The sequence below is a fragment of the Ictalurus furcatus genome, chromosome 13, assembly GCF_023375685.1.
Source record: "Ictalurus furcatus strain D&B chromosome 13, Billie_1.0, whole genome shotgun sequence".
Lineage (NCBI taxonomy): Eukaryota > Metazoa > Chordata > Actinopteri > Siluriformes > Ictaluridae > Ictalurus > Ictalurus furcatus.
The window spans coordinates 11186563-11204178 of NC_071267.1; the positions used below are offsets into that span (position 1 = coordinate 11186563).

Consider the following 17616-nt stretch of genomic DNA (forward strand, 5'->3'; position numbering starts at 1 on the left):
AAAGTTTTGAGTTTAAAGCACATTATTTCATGTATTGCCACATTAGCAATTGTGGTTTTGTAGAGTTTATAAAAGAAAATAGAATGGATATCATAATGACATGGAGATGTGGCATCATGTGGTTGTGGCGAGCTTTCAACTTTTTAACTTTCAGATAATGTGTTGGACAAAAACAGTACATTCAACAGATTACTGTCAAGTTTTGAGAAGAGAAGACATGTAGATTGTATGACATATAGACATGTACATCCAAAAATGTGAAAAATGATTGATGTGTCTTGCCTTAAAAGTACTTTACATTACACCACTTTCACCAACGTGGACTGTTGACACAAGGCAGGTTGGGTCCATGGATTCATGCTGTTGGCGTCAAATTCTGACTCTACCATCTGTGTACCTCAGCAGAAATTGAGATTCATCAGACCAGGCTACATTTTTCCAGTCTTGAACGTTACAGTTTTGGTGAGTCTGTGCCCACTGCAGCCTCAGCTTTCTGTTCTTGGCTGACAGAAGTGGAACCCAATGAGGTCTTCTGCTGTTGTAGTCCATCTGCCTCAAGGTCTGACTTGTTTGCATTCTGAGATGCTTTTCAGCTCACCACAATTGTACAGAGCGGTTATCTGAGTTACTGAAGTCTTTCTGTCAGCTCGAATCAGTGTGAAACTCTGCAGAGACAGTAACCCAAGCTCAGGCTCTAACCTGGGACCCTAGAGCTGTGAGGCCAGAACCCTTCCCTTTGCATTTAAGTGCACAGTCACAATTAATCTCCATAGCACATATTGGAAAATGGAAGTGTTGTACTGCAAGACAATAGGTACATTTTCTTCTTTGAACCAAATATTTCTTATGATAAGAAACATTCCTTATCCAGTTCTGTACTTTTCAATCTTATTTTTTTAAAACAGTGAGTTTTAATCCAATGACTACTGCTGTTAAAATCAATTGCATACTGCCTCACTTGTAAGTCTGCCAAATGCTTAAAAAGTACATTTCTAATTATAGATCTATTTCTTTTCATAGTCTTCTTATCATGGCTTTGCAATAATTATTTAAATTATCTTACACATCTGCTACAGATGCAGTAGATAGAGATCCGGTTGAGAAAAATGTTGGACTATTCCTCTAAGAGCTCTAAAACGTTTATTACATGCTACATCTTTATTATCAAATAAGCCAAATATATTAGAATTATAACAATAAAGCCTTAATAGTATACACATATGCATATTGCAGTAACAGTTAAAATAGAAATTATTAGGCTTCATTTACATTTGCATTTACATTTATGGTATTTGTCAGACGTCCTTATCCAGAGAGACTTACAGAAGTGCATTAAAGTCTCTATGAACAAACACACCCTCATATTGATTCACTAGATACGTGTATATATAATGGATACGTGGGGCACATGGTGGCTTAGTGGTTAACACGTTCGCCTCACACCTCCAGGGTCCAGGGTCTCGCTGGGGCCATGTGTGTGCGAAGTTTGCATGTTCTCCCCATGCTGCGGGGGTTTCCTCCGGGTACTCTGGTTTCCTCCCCCAGTCCAAAGACATGCATGGTAGGCTGATTGACGCGTCTAAAAATGTCCGTAGTGTGTGCGATGGATTGGCGATGGATTGGCACCCTGTCCGGGGTGTACCCCGCCTTGTGCCTGATGCTCCCTGGGTCTCCAGGTTCCCCGTGACCCTGAAAAGGAGTAAGCGGTAGAAGATGGATGGATGGATGGATAATGGATACGTGTGTGTATGTATTACCTCATATTTATACCCCTGTGAAACAGGAAGTCATGGTTGAACAATTTCCTGTTCCTAGTCACTCAGGTGTACTTTAAAAAATGTAAAATATCAATGGGAATGTACTTCAAATATATTTTTCTCATATCAATTCATAGGGTTACCAATAATTGTTGCACACCTATATTTAACAAAGATTTTTTTTTTATTTTTATAAACCTGTGTTTTGTTTGCAGTTGTTTGCTATCCATGAGAGCAGAGTATTTTTGTGAATTTTTTGAACAATAGCTCAAAAGGTTAAACAATAAATCTAATTTTTCACAGCGTTCTTTGCTCATATTTACCAAGGGTGACAATATCAGTGGAGGTCACTGTATAAATTATATATAGACGCCCACTTCTGCTCAGTTACTTTAAATCAAAGACAATAGCAACAGTGATGATTAGAGTCATGTCCAAATCAGACTTTTTAATGAATCACCACAAGTGGTGCTTGAAAAGCACAGCACACAGGACATGGTCTTCATTCCTCTAATGTGTTTGTTGGGTGGGACCGGGACTGTGGGGGAACAGGCTGAAAGCGAGATATGGTTACCCCTTAGCAGCTGTGAGAAACACTCTTTTTTAGAAATCTAAGCATAAATTCAGATGTCTTTACGGGAATAAAAATAGAAACTGCAACTCAGCATACAATTTTATAATTATTTTCATACTAATATAATCGTATCCTGCATAATAGACCTTTCATGGGAAGTAAAGAGGCATCATAATTCTGACAAATTGGATAGGATCCCTTAAAATAACACTGAATAGCAAGGATAATTTGTTGCACATCATCTTTTTTTACATGTATTCAGATTTACTATTTCTATGTCAGCTAGGTTTTGGGTTCAAAAATTATTTAAAACAACATTAAAAACTAGAGCAGATTAAAAAAAAAGTTATTAATCACCACACCTAGCTGCACTTCCCTTTGACAGCACTGATGATAAATGAGGATCAGCAAGTTCAAGATTCACACAGCTTGTGTCAAGGCTAAAAAAAAGTGCTGCCTCAAAGATTTGGTGGGTGGGAGAGAATCTGACTCACAGATGCAAGGACATCACCATAAGTGCCTGTGCTTTCAGTGTGTGTGTGAGCCACATTACAGACCTTGGTAAAACCCAAGAGAAAAAACATCACAGCATACAGCTTGCTTCACTGAAGGGGCATTTTCACGATCTTTGAGCTTTTAAGGTAAGCAATGCTTGAAATATAACATCATGTAAAAATCAATCTATTCGATTTAGCATTAACACTGCATGCACAAAGTGAACAAGAAAGTAGAATAAGGGCGTAGTACAGTGCAGCCCATTAGTAACTGCACTGTGATGTAATTATTTTGTCTCAGTAGCCTACTCAAGCCAATTTGACAAAACAATGGGCACTGTGTTTATGTGCAGATTACCTTCATTATATTATATACATATTATTTTATATATATATTTATATGGGTAATGGTAATGGATCATAATGGCTGCACACTGTATCATTAGTTCATACATAAGAGAGCCGGCAAAAGTAGTACAGTTGTTTTCTAAATGTCACTTATGCATGTGTCGCTGTTCTGAAAATTATTAACCAAAGAAATCAATTCCATTAAAGTTGTGTTATCATATACATACTTTTTGTTCATCTGGGTGATGCCTTTAAACAAGTGAAGCAGCACTAGTAATATTCAAGCTTCTGATCATTAGTACTGAACCTTAAACACTGCCCTGATAGTGAAAATATAACTAAATATTACAATAAACTGACAGTCCCAAACCATTAAGTGTGTTAAAAATCTACTGTTTGGTACATTGTGTAGAAGCAGTGATGCACTGGTGAGCTTAGAAATAGAAAACAACTGAACCAATCATAGTAGACTATCAATGAACAGTATAACTGGTGAAGACAATCTGGAGTGAAGGAATACATTTAACAGGAAGACCTAAACACCTCAAGAATACTAAGGTCATATTCGTTTGTAAAAATGCACATAGTGATGTGCCTAACATAAAGCTCAAACTAATCACTCAAACATGGTGCATTGGTGACAACATTTCTACCAGTTAGAATGATTTTAACTTTACAATGCTTTTGGGAAACTGGGTCAAGATCTAACTAAATGCCTTAGTATCATTAGGCTGCATTTTTACCCTACAATCTGACACCTTGAACAGCTTTCTGCCTTCACTTTCACCTCATAGTAGTTTTCTTTGTTTTTTCTTTAATATAAAACTACCCAATATGATAAAGCTCAGATCCAAAAACTGACCATGTTTAATTACTGACACATTGCCACATGCCAAGCTTTCACTATTAGTTATAAATGTAACAGATCTGTAGGCCTATGTGACTTTAATTATCATAATATCACCGTCCTGAATCATCACAATATAAAATAAATGATGTATTATTGTAAAATAATACTTCATTCCTTCCAAAAATGCTTATGATGTAGTAATCAAGTAAAAATAAATAAATAAATACAATTTTTTAAACAGTTTGTCAGTTTGCATGTGAACTAATTCCTACTGTAATCTGTTTCAATTTCCATTTTCCCCTGGATGCTACACATTGCATATGATGTACAAGTTTGCATATGAAAATGAAATGGCTGATCCAAGCATTTCTTGTGTATCTGTACTTTGCAACAGGAGCCCTTATGCGCGTCACTGATATTCCGTGTGCTCTGGAATAAATGAATAAACCTGTTGTAGAAATGATGGGCACATTTGTCTTCTAAGCAATTCCCTCATTAATAAACATAACCACACATAGCAGCACCTCTGCTGTGTGCCCTCCAGTGAGCTTAACTCAAGTGGGATTATGTGAATCATATTAAATATGCAAAAATTTGGATTATTAACAAAAGCAGCTGAAAAGGTAAATCTGCAATCCTGAAATATGCTCAGAAAAAAACAAACAAAACAACAAAAAAAACAATGAAAAGTGTTACAATGAAAAAGTAAAACAGTTTTACACTGATAGTTGTTTACACTGTATTATGTGGCTTCTATCTTAATGTTATGCAGTAGAACTAATGTTTTGTCGATTTTCAGGTGTGACAGGTCTGGGACACTGATGGAACGCCACTCCTTGGCTTTATTTTCTGGTAAAGACAATGAGCTGGATTTTGTTAAGGTAAGTCATATGACAAGGGAATTCTTTGTGAAGGACTGGCATTTATGAAGTGTATAGATTTTTGAGAGGCTGTTAAATTCATGTTAATGTGTTGCTACTGAGAAATATTGTTTTCCTATTAAGCCGTACAATGCTGAATTGAATTCATTAGTATCCACTGAGTGACTCTCTTCCAAAGTTTAATCTCACTACACTCCAGCAGCTCATTAAGACATCAGCTCTTTGCTTGCTAATAATGAAAAAGAGTCTGGCCGGTGAATAAATTAAATGAATAAACGAGGAGACAGCAGCAGCAGTTACTCTCATTAGTGTTGAAAGGGAGGTTTGACACTAATCACTGACAGTTGTCAGCTATGATAACCTCTCCATAGGCCCCAAGCGCATGCTAATGGTCAGCTCACTGAAACCAACGGGTTTGTAAAGATAATTGATTTATATATATATATATATATATATATATATATATATATATATATATATATATATATATATATATATATATATATAGACACACACACACCTACACACACCTATATGTGCTTTGATAAAAACTTCACTAATGGTCTTGGTGTGTTTCCTCTGCCATGTCAGCACCTCTACCTGTATCCATATTCCATATTAATCTTGAGAAAGGCATGCTGAAGCAGCTCTGTGTGGCGACAGATTCAGGGCTCACATGTGCCTTTCACTGGATAAATCAGTAAGAAAACACCTCACCGAATCTTCTCAGCAGGAGCCTCCAAATGTTCTGCACTCCACATCACACACTCTCACACTCTCTCTCTCTCGCTCTCTCTCTCTCTCTCTCACACACACACACACACACACACAGGCACACACACACACACACACACACACACACACACACACACACACAAACACACACACGGCTGCAGCTGTCCGAGGCATGAGAACAGCCCACAGAGGTGTCTCACACACAGAACCTTAAACATCTTGTGTTTTGCATTTGCTGCTTCCCTTCACAGCAAACCTGTGTATCAGTACGTAGCACAGCAGGAGGAGGAAGCAGCTGCAAATGATCAGCAGCATAATGACGATTATTGCTGCCACTCTCAGGGTCAGGCAAACAAAATATTCAGAGCAAAGCAAAAACAAAATGCTGTTTTTCCCCAAGAAGAATCTCATTCAGAACAAGGACATTAAAAAGTGCTTGGCCTAAAAAAGTGCTCCAACATTCATTTAAAATACAAATCTTCATGAAGACAAATTAATTCAAAGCAGTATATAGCAATCAATAGCTACTGATAATATAAATATTGTTCAAAGACATTTATATATATATATATATATATATATATAAATATATATATATATATATATATATAGAGAGAGAGAGAGAGAGAGAGAGAGAGAGAGAGAGAGAGAGAGAGATCATTATACTGTATATATAATAACCTATATTGATAAAAAGATACAGATGAGAAGAAAAAAGGAAACACTTCACAGTGATGCTCAATAACTCATACTAGCTGTGCAGGGACTTAGCAGGAAGGAATAGTACTCTCTAACACCTACTATTAACCACTAGTGCATGAAGACAGACTAATTCCTCAGTATGGTTTGGTAGTTCGTCATGAAGTAAGCAATAATAAATAAGTATTTCCTGGAGAACTACTAGCTAAGTAGTAATTAGTAATGAGCAGGGGTGGACAAAGCACTGAAAAATTATAATTAAGTATAGATGATATGTGTAGATATGTATATGTATAGATAAAAGTGGAAGTATCCAGCCAAAATGTCACTCAAGTCAAAGTTTAAAATAAAATTGCTACTTTTAATTGTATTCATTATTACTAAGTCAAAACTAAATGTATTTAACTGATAAAAAATTAAATGAGTCATGATTTTACTTCTGAAAGTCTCTTTTTATACCCAATCCCATTACTGACCTGTTGCCAATTAACCTCCAGCTGTTTCTTTTTAGTAACACTTACTTTTCCAGCCTTTTGTTGCCCCTGTCCCAACTTTTTTGAGATGTGCTGCAGCCATCAAATTCAAAATTACCTTATTTTTTCCCTTAAAAAGGTCCATTTCCTCAGTTTAGACATTTGATATGTTTTCTATGTTCTATTATGAATAACATATGGGTTTATGAAATTTGCAAATCATTGCATTCTGTTTTCATTTATATTTTACACAGCGTCCAAACATTTTTGGAATTTTGATTGTAGGTTTACAATAAACTATAAATATGGCAAATTAATACTTAGTAACAAAATGCAATTACCGATTAACAGCCTTAACTCCTGAGGAAGGACACACAAACACTTCAGTCATTACCTAACATATACAAATTACTGACTCGTTTGGTAAAATTGGAAAAGATACAGTATTTCAAAGACTATGTACATTAAACATATACACAGAGTGATATATTCATGTGAGCATATTCATCTCTTTGTGATTGTAATTACTCAGAAGGAACACAGACACACTTACATCTGCAGAAAAGAAAAATGTGATGAAAGAAATTCTATTAGACACTAGCAGAGTCTCCTTGTGGGATTGATGTGCAGATTGGCTCATACAACCACATACAAGTTTCAAAGAGAGTTGAAATGGATCAGCTGTGAACACAGAGGTATGCTGACCTCTGGCTCCTTGGAGCATGCTTTTTTATGTTTGGAACTACAAAAGGTCAAAGAAAATTAAATTGTAGTTACTTATGTTAGGCTACTTTGCATCAGCTAGTAGTTCTTCAGTAAGACAGCATTTGAGGAGTTGAAGTGATTACTGGTTAATGCATAGTTAGAGATTTATATGACTTGATAGTTCATAATAAACATAATGAACCAGTAGTTTATTATTACTTACTGAGTAATTACCCAGTATTTCATTAGTAGTCAATATGAGTGACTTAGGTGTTAATATTGTACTACTCACTCATTACTGCTTGGTCCTTGTATAGTTATTTATGAGTTATTGAACAATACTGGAACGTGTTACAAAAAAACAACAACCCTAAATCGTTATTTTTTCCAGTGACTGTAATACAAAATACCATTAAATACACTTTTTCATTGGATTTCACCCCATTTCATACCAGAAACAGATAGTTATGCACACGTGTTGTGTTTTTCAAAGCATTGTGATGGTCTGTGAATGAAATAAATTATGCCCTTAACATTTATTATTAATGCTTTGACACAGCTTGACCTATCCAAACTGTCTCTTGCATTCAAAATAGTATGTAAAACAATGGCATTAGTCAGAAGTGTAGAGATTTAACAAAGTTAACTGTAAGTGTATGTAAGTGAATCTGTTATGGCATACAGAGTTTTTATACCACTAGGATGGAAAATATTGTTATTCTTTGAGATTTTCACATGAAACATTCAATAAAAAGCTACATTTGAAAATTTGAAAAGACAAACAAACAAAAAACAAACAAACCTGTGATTGAATAGAGATGTGTATCACTTTATGACAAAGCATCAGAATACTGTACCAACAAATATATATACAAATAATGCAATAGATATTTAGGAATTAGAAAATAATATAGCTGCAAAAGAAAAATTCTGTTATGATAAAATATGCAGTGGCTATTTAATATATTAATACTTTTATCATGGATTTGGAATAACAATGCAGAAACCTGAAAACACGAAGATTAACATAAAATGGCTTCCTTATTGGTTATGGTTACTTATTATGATAATACTATTTAGTTTCCTGTTAAATTAATTTGAATGATTTATGTAATAGTGATCTTACTGCACCTGCATCAGTAAGAATGAAGATTTTTATTGTATTTATTTTTTGCATCAGTTGTAGACTCAAAAGCATCATACAAAGGTGTCTTCAATATTACTGATTACACTAAAAGGCTCCAGGAGAAGAATGAAATGGCTGTGTCATGCCTGTAAGGGTTAAATTAAAAGGTGTATGTTGTGTGCTGTGTGGTGCCTGAGAGCTCATAAGTGACTACAAGTGGAATGGAAACAAAGTCAGGGAGACAAGACTATCACTCCCTTGGGTTGAGTGTGAATGAGAAAGCAACACACTCACAGTCCCATTTCCAAACATCAGTGTTGTTTTCAATGCCATTCTTCAGAAACAAAATATCAAGTTTAATGGTTATAATGTATCTCAATATTGTGACATTGAAAGTTTATGGTACTGAATATGAAGTTATCTCAGATGTGATTTGTATGCTGTTTGATATCCACTTCATTAATCCAAACTGTTTATCATTGCATTTCATTCCGTTATTGGGTAAGGCCTTCACATGCCCACATGCTCATTTTAGACTGCAGTACAGCATGTACTTGTAAAAACGGCATATGACACTGTCACGTAATGGAGGCTGAGACGGATGCAAGTGGTGCAAGGGACAGTGGTGGCTTGACGGTTAAGGCTCTGGGTTACTGATCGGAAGGTCGGGGGCTCAAGCTGCCAAGCTGCCACTGTTGGGCCCTTGAGGAAGACCCTTAAACCTTTCTGCTCCAGGTGTGTCATGCCTGACCCTGCGCTCTGACCTCAACTTCCTAACATGCTGGGACATGCAAAGAAAAGAATTTAACTGTGCTGTAATGTATGTGACCAATAAAGATAATATCATTATCAAGAGCAGATAAGAGCTTTATTAAAGATAGGCAGACAAATCCAAAACATGAGACATAGGCGTGGTCAAACAGGCAAATGGTCAGGTGATCACAAAGGGCATAAAAGAGACAAAACAGAATCGAAAAGTGAGGACGAGAACAGGATCAAAACTATGCCGCATGGAACTAGTGATGGACGCTTTCAAAACACTGCTTCATGAAGTTTCAAAACCTTTTGCGCATCTTTTGTTTCGAATAAGTGGTTCAGCGTGTGTATCAAACTGTGCAAGTCACGTGATTTCAGCAAACGAGGCTTCGTTACGTCATTACTGTTTCGAAATTTCCATGGTTCGCCGCTAGGGGGTGTTGATCTCCAGGTGAACCAATGAACCAGTGTTAAATAAATAATTTGAACTGTTCTCTGGTCGGTTTTATTATGTAGGTTTAGAAAACTGAATTGATTCGATAGTGTTTATGCTGATCCATGGTCAGTGCTCGCCTCAGGAAGCCTAGTTAATCAGCTGACGTGAAATCCCATCAAATTTCCTGATAAAAATAAAGACGACATGGCCAGATGTTATTACATAGGCGAGAGAGATTTTTTTTGCATTTATTAATCTTCATTTTCATGACCAAAATAACCTAGTTATTCACAATGAGGTGTACAAAATCAAGCTCGTGTAGTTGTCAGACAAATGTTAAAAACTCAACTCATTAAAAAAAACAACAATAAAAAAAACCCACTAATTTTTAACAATGTAGACAGGCACACTTCACCCAGGATTCGAACCCAAGACAGCAGTGCACCAGTCGACGCTTGTCTAAATCGTTTTTCAAGGTTGTTTCAGAGCAACACCTGCAAGTGACCACTAGCTGTAGGGTGTCGGATTGTTTCGAAGCCTCGACACAATACGGCACATTTGCTTCAACTGCTTCAGTGTTCCACGAAGCCTCGCGCTGCCCACCACTACACGGCCCAAATGCGTGTCACAGTGATAACACTCAGTACTTCGCAACACATAGAGACACACGAGGGATTTAAATAACAAACGTAATCAGGAGTGAAACACAAAACAGCTGAAAACAATGATGTGTCATACAGGAAACAACCAATGACAATAGAGGGGCAGAGACAGGACAGAAATCATAACAAATGCACACGTGTTAAAAGTAAACAAAAAGTCAATGTCACTGTCAAACCCTGAAAGCATATGCTCACGCATCGAGCTTCGGAGTGAGCTGCGTGCTCCTGCACTAGTGTGAGGGGAAATCGTAACAGACACAAAGGTTAAGCACACCTGTGACTCGTTAAGTCCTAGATAATTCACTGCTGACTCAATCCAAATAGGCTACAAGTAACCTTTTTTTTTATCGCCGCTACTAGCCTAGTAGTAAGGCAAGACAAGAAACCAAAGAAGTAAACAAGCATGTAAAATAAGATTCATTTTGAGTAGGGAAAGACAGGACCGAATTCATATAGTATATATATATATATATATATATATATATATATATATATATATATATATATATATATATGAGGTTCCATGCTTGAACACACACAGCAGCTTATGTGACTCAGGGGCAATCAATAGTTCATTAGACTTACATTCTTACTAGATAGCACACATGGGAGTGTCAGATGTTCTAGAGGTAGGTGCATGAGAGCTATTTACCACTGCTAAAGCAACTAAAGATTCAGAAATAACCAGTTTTACATTTCATGTTTTCACTGTGTAGACTTTTCGATTTGATGTTACTGATTAGCATGCTCATTAACATGCTGAAATCTTCTTGACTAATTGAGATCTTAAATCCTGCAGTCCAAGCAGTCTCTGAAAGAAACAATGCATCAAGAATTCAAATGACTGAACATCTGCTCTGGCTTGATTGCACATTTATGATCTGATCTGAAGTGTCAAGATATAATAATTGAAGCAATTATATTTAAATTATTGAAGCAATAATCTCCACTGCCTCCATTTGCGTACATTGAAAATGACATGTATCCAAACCTATCCAATTTCAAGGTGTTTTTTTTTTAAGGTTGCTGGCAAAAGTTTTGGCATCAACGAAGGAGTTGACGCTTTAAAACGGGAATGTCTATCAGGTGAATATGAGAAATCCATCTGCCAAGAAAGAAAAGATGAGTTGAGGATCAACAGTAAGCTTGACAGTGACTATGAAATCTCAACGGTATGTCGAAACGTCAAAATCCATTAGGAATATTGATTTAAAATGAAGTCATTGAGGCACCAATCACCTCTCATACTGTATATACAGTAGTAAAGGAAAATCTGATGAAATTTTACATTTCATTTGCTTGCTTTTGCAGTCAAACAAAGTGAACCAACTAAACCATGACTTCCAGAAGATTTTGGAAGTGAGGCAGAGGAGGAAAATGAGTCAGATCTCTGAGCACAAACGACAGCCAGCACCTGAGATAGTGGTGGGAACTTATAGTACATCTATAATTGCAATTGATCTTAGTAAAACCTTCATTAAAGTTTGATTATTATTCCCACAGTCTGATATTGTTGATGAAGATGACTTTCTGAAAGCAGTAGTGGACAACAAATTACCAATGGTTGAGAGTTATCTCGCCAGGCGTGCGGACCCAAACACATGTGATAGTGTGGGTGCTGAAACAAACCCCGCATTTCATTCAGACTGTTCAGCGTTTCGGACTCCTGCAGAGATGATCATCACACTCTGTCTCTTTTTTTGTAGTTCAAGTGCACAGTTCTTCACAGAGCGTGCTCTCAGGGGAATGTGGAGATTGTGAGGAGACTGTTGGAAACTGGGGCTTTAATTGAAAACAAGGATAAGGTACAATTCAAATCTGATGTTAAAAAATATGTCTCAACATTGTTGGTGTTTTAGTTGGTGATTCCAAATTTGGTGTCACAAAAATGACAGTATTTCATGATGGAATGAATAAGTTAATTGGATTCTGAATTAGAATGAATTCAATAAAAAACAGGTCATCTCCATTTTTTCCCCTAAGTGGAAAAATTCATAAATGTTTATACACGACACACTGCACAATTTCAAATGCTTAGCACATTGCTATTCAAGGCCTGTCATTTTCACTGTGCTGTTACTTGGTGTGATAACAGCTTAGGTGTTAGTGGGAAGAAAAAAAAAAAAAAAAAAACGGTTCTCCAGAAAGCAAATGCATTTCCCATCTATCCATTACTACCTCTAATCTTTTATCATTTAAATAGTCATTTAAAAACAAGTATTTATATGCCACTTTTCATTTTTGAGCTATGCATATAAAAAAATAAGAAGGTCAGAACATGTACAGCTGATTAATTACATCTAAATTAATTACTACAAATCTTGAAACATATACTGACAAAAATTACCCAATAACAATGAATAGGTCAAGTTGAATACAAAGGACATTTTTACTCTGAATTTAAAGACTTCTATAGTCTCTAGGGTTGCAAAAATGTCCTTAACTGTAGCTTTTGGTTTTACAAAATAGCCCTCAAACTGTAGGGTGAAATCAGCAACCTTAGTTTGAGCAGACTTGGTATCCAACATCAATATTTCTGTTTTATTAAAACTTTCTTTTCATCAAAACTCTCAGTTCTTTGACAAGGTCTATTTTCATGGCTGTGCTGCTGAATCTGGACAAATTCAAGTGGACAAGTGTGAATCATTATTGTAGACTGAAATGCTGACATTTTATATGATTTACATGTGACAGGAGCTGTGTATTAAGAGAGAAAAATAAGGAGTGATGGTGCAAAAAATTATTTTGGGACACTCATTTAGACTCTGATACAAAAAACTGGTAACCATCTGTGAAGTAAAACTTAAATCTAAGGCAAGATCTGTCCATTAGAATGCTATGGTCAATTAGATCCAATAGTACCAAAAACAGCAACATATCCGCTGTCCAGTCCAAGTAGTAGGTCAGCAATCACTTTTGCTAGAACATATTCAGTACTATGATATATCCAGGAAACAGACTCAATTACACAATGCTTGTTATTCCTACTTCCTACTTTTACGGAGTGTTGGGTATCATGTATATCCAAAAACTTGGATAGGAAAGATGTGATGGTGAATGCATGGTAATTGGAAAGCTCAGAGGGGTGAAGATGTTGTTTCTTAAAGAGAGGTTTATCAACCGCAAGTAAAAAAAAAAAAAAAAAAAACCAGTAGAGAATTTATGTTTAGTAAAGGCTCCACAATCACCCATAATTCAAATGGTAACTTAGACCAAGGGTTCACAGACTTTTTGTAGCCAGGGACCCCTTTAAGTGTAAAAGAAATTCAATGGGTACAAAGTTATTTCATTAATATGATTGAATAATAATATTATGGCTTGTTATTAGAGTCATGGAGCTTTTTAATTCTGACTTTCCACTGATAGAACACATTAGATACAAGCTGATTTTATGTATTGGCCTACTTGTTTTTGAGTTATTGGGGTTTGGATTAAACTCACGCAGTACAAGTTACGTCAAAACGGCAAATAACTGTAAGAACTAAACTATAAATATAATCACTTAGATAATGGTAGGTTGTGAGTTTCATGAACGTAACTACATTAATCACAGACCCTTGAGGGTTCCTAGACCCTGCTTAGAAAACCACAGCCTTAGACAGCATTGGGTCAAGTACACATAGTTGGCCTAGGGGTTATAGTATTAAGCTATACAGCTTGTTCTAGTCAATGAGTCTAAACAACAAGTCTATGCCACCTTCTGTTTGTTTATCATTACAACACATTTTAACACATAATTAACTGCTGACAAACTGTGGCTAAATTTAAACCCCCTGTTCTCTATTTCTGTACTGAAGAAGTCTGAGAAATTATTGCTGAAGGAATTTGAAAGTCACATTTGTTTGTTAATTTAGATATTGTGTTAAATATGCACCTAATAGTTTTATAGCTTCTTTTAATTTAGTTGTTTTTGCTCTTGTTTTGGGGAGCTTCCCCATTTGACACATATGCAGCTGTTTACTGGCTCTTTTTTGTTGTTTGTTTGTTTGTTTTTTACATATGAGATGGTACTAGATTATCAATAGTTCTGTTTCTATGCAGCTTGACGCGACAGCTGTTCACTGGGCCTGCCGTGGAGGAAGCCTGCCTGTTCTCGAGCTGCTCCTCAACCACAAAGGCAACATCCATGCCAAAGACAAGGTTCAATTACACACGGCAGGAACATCATTCATAATCTGTCACTTAACTGCCATCTTCTGAAATGTAACACTGATCTATATACATTTCAGCTCCAGAGTACTCCTCTTCATGTGGCAGTGAGGACAGGTCACTATGAATGTGCTGAACATCTCATTCACTGTGGTGCCGACATCAACGCAAAAGACAGAGTAAGACAGTCTGTGCCATAATTACCATTTCTGTAAAGTCATTATAATAGTTGCCAATGTAGACACAATGTATGTTTATGTTCTCTTGCTTTTTAGGAGGGAGATACGCCAATGCATGATGCCGTACGGCTGAACAGATTCAAATTTATCCAGCTGCTACTGTTGCATGGGGCCAATCTGAAACTGAAGAACTATGTAAGTTTATTAAAAAGGTCTTCTTCCACAGATTCAAAAATGATATGAAGTTCTAAGTGTGCAGGAAATTCTCTCTCTATTGATGTCACTAGATCGTGTCTAAATATTATATGTCCCAAGAAAAGGTTTACTCTATATTTGGAAGCCTTATTTGGTTTTTCACATTATTATATGTGTTTTTTATTTGTATTTATTATTTGTAAAAAAAAAAAAATAATAATAATAATAATAATAAATTATTGATTGTGGGTGGCTTTAGTGGTTAGCACGTTTGCCTCGCAACCCCAGGATTGGGGGTTCAAGTCCTGTCTCTGCCCTCTATACATGAAGTTTACATGTTCTCCCCATGCTTTGGGGGTTTACTCCAGTTTTCTCCCCCTGTCCAAAGACATGCATTGTAGACTGACTGGCATTTCTAAATTGTCCATAGTGTGTGCGATCGTGCTCTGTGATGGGTTGGCACGGTCCACCTTGTACCCTGAGTTCCCTGGGATAGGCTCTAGGCTCCCCTGCAACCCTGTGTAGGATAAGTGGTATGAAATATGGATGTATTGATTGTAATCCAAGTCTAAAACGCAACCAAAAGACTCTGGTCCTGGCTGCATATTTGTGTCTGTGTTCGCAGATTTGGTTTAGGATGCACACAGTGCCATCTACTGACATTTGGGTGAACATAATCTATTGCACTGTGTCAGAGCTGTTTCAGTAATGATGACCTCATTACAAGACATGCCACAGGAGTTTTCATTTAAATATTCTGAAGTTTTTAAAAGAGAAACTCTCACAGGCGTTCTGTTAATGTAATATTGGACAATTACATTTACATTCATAGCGTCTGGCAGACACCTTTATGCAGGGTGAATTATATTTATCTCATTTATACATCTGAGTAGTTGACGGTTAAGGTCCTTGTTCCAGGGCCCAGCAGTGACAGCTTAGTGGTGCTGGAATTTGAATTCATAACCTTTTGATCAGTAGTCCAATGTCTCAACCACTGAGCTACCACTGCACACAATGGTGAGGCTTCTGTGCTGGCTATGGAACAGTTGCGAGCCCTTAACCTCGGTTGCTCACCTACATGCTTTGATTAGCTTCTGCCTCATTTCTAAGTTTCCTGAGATAAATCTCTCTGCCAAATGAATAAAGTTAAATGTTTTTCCTTACTCTGACACTTGTTTTCTGCAGGAGGGTAAATCACCCATGGACAGCGTTTTGCAGTGGCAGAATGGAGCTAAAACTATCCTAGACAACTATAAGCACAATAAAAACGAACAGTAAACGGGAGACGCAGCAACAAGCTGTACAACATTGTTGAGCAGAAACTGATCTCCATACATGAACAGAAAGTGATACTTTTAGGTGGGCTGGTGATATACAAGTTGGGATGGTAAGCAAACTTGTTGAAGGAAATAAGTGAAAATATGAAATATTTTATAAGGGTATTGGAAAGCAGTGAAATATAATGACTTATTATTCGACTAATAGTTGCAGGCAGACTGAAAAGAAATGCTATAGAAATATATTGTTTGCAGTACAGTTTTTTTTTTTTGGCAGTATGCCTGACTACAAGTTAATGGCATTTTTAATTGCTGAGGATTTCTCTAAAGCCTAACAAACCAAAATTGGACTTAGAATGTGTGCCTTTTTGATAGTGCCATATATACATCCTGTCCACTTTAATAGGAATACCTGTACACTTGCTCATTTATGCAGCTATCCAAAAGCCAATAATGTGGCAGCAGCACAATGCATAAAATCATGCAGATACAGGTCAAGAGCTTCAGTGAATGTTCACATCAAACATCAGAATGAAGACAAAATGTGATCTTGAAGGTGAAAGTGCTAAAGCATTCACTCAGTCACTGGACAGCTGAAGACTGGATTGACAGGTGATCCCCCCCTCCCTTTTCAGCTGTCCTGTTTGGGTGGGTCTGTACCCATGATAGCCTCAGATTCTCGTTCTTTGCTGACAGGAGTGGAACCCAATGTGGTCTTCTGCTGTTGTAGCTCACCCACCTCAAGATTCGATGTTTTGTGGATGCTGAGATTCTTTTCTGCTCACCACAGTTGTAAAGAGTGATTATACAGTATGAGTTACCATTTTTCTGTCACCACTTTAATCAACAGGGCATTTTGACAAACAGAACTGTTGCTCACTGAACTTTCTTTTTTTTTTTTTGCTGTTCGCTCCATTCTGTGCAAACTCTAGAGACTGATGCGTGAAATTCCCAGGAGATCAACAGTTTCTAAAATACTCAAACCAGCCTATCTGGCACCAACAAGCATGTTATGGTTAAAGTCACACCCAAACAGGACAGCTGAAAAGGGGGGGGGGATCACCTGTCAATCCAGTCTTCAGCTGTCCAGTGACTGAGTGAATGCTTTAGCACTTTCACCTTCAAGATCACATTTTGTTCCTCATTCTGATGTTTGACATGAACATTTATTGAAGCTCTTGACCTGTATCTGCATGATTTTATGCATTGTGCCGCTGCCATACAATTGGCTAATTGGAAACCTGCATAAATGACCAGGTGTTCCTATTAAAGTGGACAGTGCATGTATTTTCAATAATGATTTAATAATTTTCACATCAT

The 17616-nt window shown here is 36.8% G+C and overlaps 1 protein-coding gene across 3 annotated transcripts; it reads left to right on the forward strand.

The window, feature by feature from the left end:
- Positions 1 to 2775: 2775 nt before the first annotated feature.
- Positions 2776 to 17602, forward strand: ankrd1b (ankyrin repeat domain 1b (cardiac muscle)). 3 transcript variants are annotated; one of them, XM_053639899.1, is made up of 10 exons: positions 2776 to 2972; positions 4823 to 4904; positions 11519 to 11668; positions 11808 to 11921; positions 12000 to 12107; positions 12203 to 12301; positions 14538 to 14636; positions 14726 to 14824; positions 14921 to 15019; positions 16205 to 17602. In XM_053639899.1, exons 2-10 carry the CDS (start codon positions 4845 to 4847, stop codon positions 16295 to 16297), a joined length of 921 nt encoding a protein of 306 aa, XP_053495874.1. In that variant the 5' UTR covers positions 2776 to 2972; positions 4823 to 4844; the 3' UTR covers positions 16298 to 17602. The 3 variants fall into 3 exon arrangements, with proteins under 3 accessions (XP_053495874.1, XP_053495872.1, XP_053495873.1); XM_053639897.1 differs by lacking the exon at positions 2776 to 2972 and having other exon boundaries at positions 4318 to 4904; XM_053639898.1 differs by lacking the exons at positions 2776 to 2972; positions 16205 to 17602 and having other exon boundaries at positions 4318 to 4904; positions 14921 to 15074.
- Positions 17603 to 17616: the final 14 nt, after the last annotated feature.

Excerpts from the sequence above, each read along its gene's own strand:
- ankrd1b (XM_053639897.1), top strand. The coding sequence starts at position 4,785 with ATGTTATGCAGTAGAACTAATGTTTTGTCGATTTTCAGGTGTGACAGG. Across the intron at positions 14,637-14,725 it reads ACATCCATGCCAAAGACAAG|CTCCAGAGTACTCCTCTTCA; the intron begins GTTCAATTACAC and ends TATACATTTCAG. Across the intron at positions 15,020-16,204 it reads ATCTGAAACTGAAGAACTAT|GAGGGTAAATCACCCATGGA; the intron begins GTAAGTTTATTA and ends TGTTTTCTGCAG.